At 50.0% G+C, this 7,869-nt stretch overlaps 1 protein-coding gene across 1 annotated transcript in view; it reads right to left on the bottom strand.

Annotated features, from left to right (window-relative positions):
- The window catches only part of LOC103804386 (sodium channel protein type 8 subunit alpha-like), a 31,100-nt gene extending 23,559 nt beyond the window's left edge, over positions 1 to 7,541 (bottom strand). The window contains 6 exon segments of the mRNA XM_009076998.1: positions 540 to 827; positions 1,568 to 1,774; positions 2,457 to 2,598; positions 3,093 to 3,156; positions 3,524 to 3,745; positions 7,457 to 7,541. Coding sequence (XP_009075246.1) covers positions 540 to 827; positions 1,568 to 1,774; positions 2,457 to 2,598; positions 3,093 to 3,156; positions 3,524 to 3,689 — 867 coding nt within the window. The 5' untranslated portion in view covers positions 3,690 to 3,745; positions 7,457 to 7,541.
- Between the last annotated feature and the right edge of the window lie 328 nt (positions 7,542 to 7,869).

Raw genomic sequence — 7,869 nt, 5'->3', positions numbered from 1 at the left:
TCCCACCCCCTGCCATGGGCAGGGACACCTCCCACCAGCCCAGGTTTCTCCAAACCCCATCCAACCTGGCCTGGAACACTCCCAGGGATGGAGAAGCCACAGCTGCTCTGGGCAACCTGTGCCAGTGCCTCAGCACCCTCACAGGGAAGAATTCCTTCCCAATATCCCATCTATCCCTGCCCTCTGGCAGTGGGAAGCCATTCCCTTCGTCCTGGCACTCCAGGGCCTTGTAAATAGTCTCTCTCCATCTGTTTTCCTCCCTCTCCACGTCTGCACAGACCATCAGCCCTCACTGAGAGCTGCTGCCTCTTGAGCTACCTCAGTGAAGGAGTTACCTGGTTGTATTCCCTACTCTCAGGAACAATTCCTGCCAGGGAAAGTGTGTGCAAGGGCCATAAACTTGTGCCCTAAGTGACCTCCTCTGCCCACAGCAGCGTAAGACGGTTGGCAGATCCTTAGATGTGCTAACCAAGATCTAAACTAGAACATTATCCTGACCACAAGCAAACCCAAACAGTAGTGAAGGAAAGGAAAACTACCTGGTTCATGATGGAAAACTTCCTTCCCAGCCTGTTATCTGGCAGCCTGAAGGCTTTCCTCCTCATGCCATCCTCAGACTCCGACTTGAACACCTTCTCATTGTCACACTTCTCATCTCCTTCCGACAGCTCCTTGTCCTTCCTCCTTTTCCTCCTGTTCCGACGCTCCTTGGCACTCTTGGAACTGAGCTTGGATATCTCCGAGGAGCTCCGTGACATCCTCCCCCCACCATCATCTTCCACAGCATCTTCAGAGACTGTCCCTGCCGAGGTGACCATCGCGGCGGCCTGAGGGAGCAGAAGAGAAGGGGAAACAGATCAGAGCTAGGGCAAATCCATCGAATCTTTCCATGGTTAATGCTCCACTTTCTGCCCTGAGAAAGTCTGGCTTCATGCATGTGAGTCCAAGTCTTTGGGGCAGCACTGAAATGTCTGTCCTCTCTCTTGAAGAAATTTGCAGCCAGGACTTGGTGAAATGTTTATAGTCTACTTATGCAGGGAGCAAAATCTCTTTTGGACCCTCAGCTTTGCTTGGAAGCATCTGATAAAGGGCTAACAAAGATGGACTTGGAAGGATATTCCCACACTTAACCAGGAGCTCTGGGAGCATTTAAAATTTCCTGAAGCAAAGGGAGTTTTCCAGTACAGAAATGTAATTCAGGAAAACCAGCAGCAGCAGGGAAGGGCCAGTGACCAGGGGATGTGATGCCAGGGCAGGCAGCCATGGCATGGCTGCAACATTTGGTTATCCATCACTGGAGTAACTGGCAAATCAGTCTGAAAACAGGCAAATGCATCCAAAAATACACAATCCAAACACTCACACAGAACCAAACAGTCATGGAATGGTTTGGGTTAAAGCTCATTGAGTCCCACCCACAATGGGCAATGACATCTTCCCCCAGCCCAGGTTGCTCCAACCCCATCCAACCTGGTCTGGAACACTCCCAGGGATGGAGCAGCCACAGCTGCTCTGAGCAACCTGTGCCAGTGCCTCAGCACCTCACAGGGAGGCATTTCTTTCTCACCTGTGCTTCTTCCTGCTGCTTTTTCAGCTGTTCCAACATGGCTTTAAATTCTGCCTCCTTCTGCTCTGCCTCCTCCAGCGTGGCCTGGTTCTGCTCCTCGTAGGCCATGGCTACCACAGCCAAGATCAGGTTCACCAGGTAGAAGGAGCCCACAAAGATCACCAGCACAAAGAAGATCATGTAGGTTTTTCCTGCTGCTCGTAAGGTCTGGAAGTGGGAAAGAAGGGAAAGGGAGAGGGAAGGGAAAAGGGAAGGAAAAAAGCAATTTCAGAGTGACACTCGATGCGTGAGCTGATCCCAAGCTTCTTGACCTGAATGTTTCTAAGAAAATCCAGCGGTGCTGAATATTTCACAGCTCAGCACTTCCCCTGCAGAGCACTGAGACACTGCTCATTCCTCAGCCATGAGCACAAAAGGTGACATCCCTTCCTCCCTTAAGGGAACACGCAGCGGATGCAAACCAAACAGGATTCAGAGGTACAGTGTGAAACCCAATGCTCAGAGGCCCTTAAAACAAACCACACCAAGGAAAAGCCATTTCAGCACAGTCCCCGGAGCATCCTCAGGTCACAAGGAAACTCTGTGCCCTCCAAAAGGCCTAAGCACCTCCTGTGAGCAGAACTGAACACTGCAGCAGGTGCTCAGGCTCCTGCAGAATTAATTCACAGCTCAGCTGGAGGCACCAGGAGGACTCTCCATCCCCCCTGGGCTTCAAATACAACACCTGCTGAGAGGTGCCATCCCCTCCCTCCTCAAACACAGCATCTCCCTGCGCAGCTCTGCTCGTCCTCACTCTTTCAGGGAGAAAACAAAGCTCGTCACATTTGCCTTTCCTGCTCCAGCACCTAATTCTCACTGTGCCCAACAGCAAAGCGAAGACTTTACTCACTAATTGATACAAGTTTTCCCAGAAGTCCTGAGTCATAAGGCGAAACAAAGCCAGAAAGGCCCAGCTGAAGGTGTCGAAGCTCGTGTAGCCGTAGTTGGGGTTCCGTCCTGCCTTCATGCACGTGTATCCCTCTGGACATTGGCTGTGGAGGAGAGGACAGGCAGCTCAGGCCATGGAGGCAGTGAGAGGGACACAGCAGGATGACAATCTGCTTGTCCTATGGCAATGAGATGCTGCAACGTGTGGCTCTTCCCCCACCCTGAGCCTGACACAGCAGCGTTTGCCAAAAGTCTCTTCAGAGCTGCAGGTCAGGGTGAAAAACCAACTGGAGGCAACAGCACAAGGCAAGTTGCCATTTCTGAGCCTCCATCCACCCTTCCCTGATGATCCTCAAGGCTGGATTGAGAGGGGAATAATGCCAGCAGCAATCATGGGCAGCCTCCTGAGGCAGCATGGAAGATGTCACTTACACTGCATTAGCAGCAACAAATCCACAGCTGGATGAATGAATTTGAAACCTGGTGAAGTAACACCAGAACTGACAGAGAAAGTGACAGGGAACATTCCAAAGGTTTTGCCAGCATTAGCCAACATCAGCAATGGAGCTCACAGTGAGGAATGGAGCTCAGCACTCACCCTGCGTCCGAACTGTTCCCACAGAGCAGAGGATCAGGGGCACCAGGAATGATGTAAAAATTGGCTGCAGAGGGTGAAGAAGAAGACATAACATGCACACGAGTAAAGAGTTAGAGCATTTAACAGACTGCAACACCATAAAAACCTTCACTTCCAGCCCCCCAGGTCCCCTCTGAGAAATTTATCAGTAACAATGCATTTTGGTCAAAATATTGAGCTACAAGAGCACAGCCAAAACCTTCTAAGGGATGAACTCAACTAGGAACACCTCAACCAGGGCAGACTTCAAATAAATCTGAAAACTTTCTGAGCAAGGGTTTTTTTCTTGTGAAAGCCAAACACACCATGGCATAAACCTTATTGGAATCCCTGGGCAGGAGCATTGAGCCGAAGCAGGAGGTTTTTGGGAGCTTCACTGCAGAAATACCTACACATATTGTTGGTGTATTCCTCCCAGTCGAAGCCCCTGGAGCCATTATCCAGGAAGGTCTCGTTCACGTTAATTGGCCAAATCACACACTTGTTCCTTAAATTGCCCATGAACAGCTGCAGCCCAATGAGGGCAAAGACACTGAGACAGAACACTGTCAGGATCATCACGTCCGACAGCTTCTTCACAGACTGGATGAGGGCACCCACGATGGTCTTCAAGCCTGTGGAGGAGGAAACAAGACTAGAGATCACTCTGGCAGGAGGAAAACACACTGAAAATCCCAAATCATACAGTACCTTACAAGGACTCTACGGTGGGAGAGGCTGTGGCTATGCACTGGGCAGTTCCTGGGAACCACAGTGTGTGGTCAGGTTGTCCAGCTGGTACAACACCAGGATGGATGAATCACCTCACTGGCTTCGTGGTTGAAAGAGCAATGGGCAGAACAAACCCAAATCCCAACGTTTGTCCCGTGTCAAACAAGGATGTTAACTCAGGATGTGCTGCCACAACCCCTGTGGGCACGTCCAGCTGTGTTAAAGGCTCATTGGCACAGACCACAACAACTTAGGAGGCTCAGACACCTTTCCCTCTCCACACCCTGGGGTTTTTCTGCTCAGCTAAACTGTCTCAGCACTTCCCTTCCCTTGTGGGAGCTGAATCTTCCATGTGGATGGTGGTTTTCCTGGGGTCAGGGCAGGATTTCCCCCCAAGAGCTGATCTCCCAAGGCCATCAGGATCATTAATAGGCTCAATGCTACAAATAAGCTCAGGAATAAGCCCCAAGTCCTGCTGGTTCTCAAACCAGTCTGGTCTGTGAAGGCACCACCCAGGAGTGGGGAAGAACTCAGCACTCATTTTTAGGAGACAGGTCTGAACTAGGAAGAATTTTGGATGCAGAAGCAGTGCTGAACTAGGCCCTTTAATCAGCCTTTCTGGTGTATAAGTAGGATGATTCTGTGGTTTAGAAATGAGTAGTGCAAGGAGGAAGGAGGAAAAACAGAGTAAATCACAGATCCAGCTGGATTTGGGGCCATACTGAGCATCCCACAATGCTCTGACCAGAAACCTCCAACATTCCCTTTCTGTCCCAACAGAGGTTTGAGCCATATCAGGAACGTAAAGATTCAAAAATACACAAACAAAAGAAATCCTTACAGAGGAATCATTCCTTAAAATGCCTTTTACTTCCATCACCCAAACTCTTCAGGGATGCCAAAGCCCTGCAGGTTTGTGCTGTTAGTTCTGGCAGACACATCACCCCAGCACTGCTGACATGCTCATCCCACAGCCCAGGTAAGCTCTGCTCTGCACATGCACACAGGGACACCAGCACTGGGTTCCTGGTTTGGATGCTGCTCTCCCATGGGCAGGGAAGGAGAAGGGAATTGGAACAGGATGATCAATCGGCAGCAGGAGAGTTCCCAGTGCAGGGAACACTTCAATAAACACAACTCCACAAGCTGCAGCTGCAGCAATGTCCCTTGTGCACTGCAGAGCAGGTTTCCCTGTGCAATGCAGGTGTGTCCCAGGTCTGTCCCCACGTGGCATCAGGCAACAAAAACATAACTCAAGTGCCAACAAAAAGAAAATCTCTGGAGAGCATCACAGTTCCACAGGCTCCACCAAGCCCCAAGCCCGAAGCAATATTTGGCTGTTTGAGCTCAGAGGTGCCCCAGTCTGTCCTGTCACACAGACCAGGGGATTTTGTCCTGTGGCAGGTCAGATCCTGGTAATATTTCCCACTTTTTTCTTGTCTCAAAAACACCCTAATTCCAGTTACTGGCAGAAGATGTGGTTAGCACCCAGAACACTAAGGTGAGTTCTTCAGTAGCTCAGCACAGAGTTAAAATTCCCATTCCATGCACTGGAGCGGAAGGAAAAGCCCTTTAGGTTCCAATATCCAGTGCATTCTAAGACCCACTGAGATGACAGCAGTAGAACCCATAAAGAGCACTCTGTGCCTTCACATGAAACAGCCCAAAGGGCTAATCACCCAGATGCTTTCCATCCCTCCTGTTAGCCACCAGCTGGAGGGGGAAAGGTCTGTGCTGTCCCCACACGCTGCAGAATGTGGGGACAACAATCCTCCCCCAGGAATGGGCACAAACACCCAATGTTTTGGTATTTACAGGTGTGTTCAGTGTCCCCAACAGCCAGGCAGGTCCCCTGGGCTGTGTGCAGCAAACCAACCCTTTGTACAGTGAAAATGTGCAGCAAATCATCCCTTGAGTAACAGTCCCAGCTGTGCTGAGCTCGGCAGGGCTCAGCCCCACCCTCCTCACTGCCATCTGAGCTAAAATTCCTTAGTTTTGAGTGGCACGGAGAGAATGATCCAAAACTGAGCTGCTCTGCTCCCTGGGAATCAAGGCATGCTGTCCCACAGTCAGTCACCAGCTCGTTAAAGCTGCATCATCTCCACTTTGCTACGGTTAAGAAAGCAAAACACAGGCAAAAAGTGGTTTGAACATCGATGCTTCTCTTTGAGCAAACCAGTTACTGCCTGGAGAAGGCTGAGAGAGTCACAGTTGCACCTCAGACCCACCCAGTGCACTGCCAACAGCAGTGACCAAAGCTCTTTTGCTCTTTAATATCCCCAAACACCGAGGAAGGCTCAGTGAGAACATCACTGCAGCACATCCTCGCTGGGTGCCAGGAAAGCAGGTGCCATGTAACAGCATCATCATCACCACCATCATCATCATCATCATCATGCACAACAGGCAGGTACAGCTGATGGGGTTGGCAGTCTGGGATGGACCCTCCAATTCCACAGGCTCTGTCCTGGCAGGCTGAGAAAGCAGAACCACCACTCCACGGGCAGTGAACGTAGCAGGGAATAGACCACGAAGGAACTGAAGACCAAAGCTCATAGAGAGGTCATATTTTGGTGGCTCCTGCCTTGAGACAGGAGGAGCAGTGGAAAACTGGAAAGCTGCAGTTTCCTCAGTGCCTGTGAGAATTCAGCCTTGAGCCTGATCTTAAAATTAGGGACACTTTTGAGACACCATTGGCAGGAGGCTTTTCTGTACAAGAATTCAGGGTCAGGAAGTGTTCCAGGTCAGGTTGGATGGAGCTCTGAGCAACCTGGTCTATGGAGGGTGAGTGGAACCAGAGGAGCTTTAAGGTCCTTCCAACCCAAACCATTCCATGGTTCTCAGTCCCTCATGTCTCAGTGGTGTCTCACAGTAAAGGAAGATCCACTGCTCACCCTGTGACACTCAGATGAGTTACAAGTCTAGAAGCAGCTCTGTGACAGTCCTGCTAAGTCCAGCTCTGGGGTGGCACAGGAAAAGGGCAGAAAGGTTTTCATCTTGGTTGGGTTTTTCTCTGTTGCTTTACAAACTTACTCCTAAAACAACTCCAGAAATGCTGATGATAATGAGGCAACTCACTGAGCCAGGAACAGCCTGAGGAGGAGGGAGAGCCTGATCCTTTGTTATCTGGAATCAACCCTTAAGCCTGGCTTTAATTTCATTGATCAGTATGCAATGTGCACACACAGGGAGAGAAAAGTCTGGAACAACAGACTGTTCATCCCATCATTGGATGGCCCAGAAGCCTTGGATTCCAACTGCTTTGTTACCCAGACTGCAAATCCCATCCAAAACATCCCAGTGCCATTTGTGAGGAACAAGCAGTGCAGGAGGGAGGGGAAATGTGGAGAAGGGACACACACAAGCTCAGCCTTTAATGCTGAATGGTTCTCACCTGGAATTACAGAGATAGTTTTCAAAGCTCGGAGAACTCTGAAAGTTCTCAATGCTGAGACATTCCCAAGGTCCACAAACTCTGTGACATATCTGCAATGAGGGAGGTCACACACAAAAAACACCATGACAATACACACACCAAAGTGAAACAACCACTACAGACAAAGCAGTACATCACTCACAGGGGCCTGTACAGCTAACACCAACCGAGGCCTTACCTGGGATTACAGAAATAGTTTTCAAAGCTCTCAGAACCCTGAAAGTGCGCAGAGCTGAAACATTGCCTAGGTTTACAAACTCTGTTATATACCTGCAGAATCAAACCAGAGTTAATGGCACCGTTGGGGTCACCTTCCTTTGCACATTTCGTCTGTTGCAGGAAACAGCTTGTGAGTTAAAATGCTTCAGAGTTGGCATTGGAAAGGCAGAGAGAGACAGAAGGTTGCAGAGGCAACACACAGTTTGAGTCTCTCCACTCTGCAAGCAGCTTGCCCAGGTGCATGGGGGGACACCTAAATCCTCACCTGGAATCATGGAATCATGGAGTAGCCTGAGCTGGAAGGGACCCTAAGGATCATCAGTGCAACTCCTGCCCTGCAAAGGACACCCCAAAATCCCACCCTGTGCTTAA

This window comes from Acanthisitta chloris, unplaced genomic scaffold (genome assembly GCF_000695815.1).
Source record: "Acanthisitta chloris isolate BGI_N310 unplaced genomic scaffold, ASM69581v1 scaffold9106, whole genome shotgun sequence".
NCBI classification, from domain to species: Eukaryota; Metazoa; Chordata; class Aves; order Passeriformes; family Acanthisittidae; genus Acanthisitta; species Acanthisitta chloris.
The sequence above is the reverse complement of the archived record's forward strand: the minus strand, read 5'-3'. Positions and strand labels throughout refer to the sequence as shown.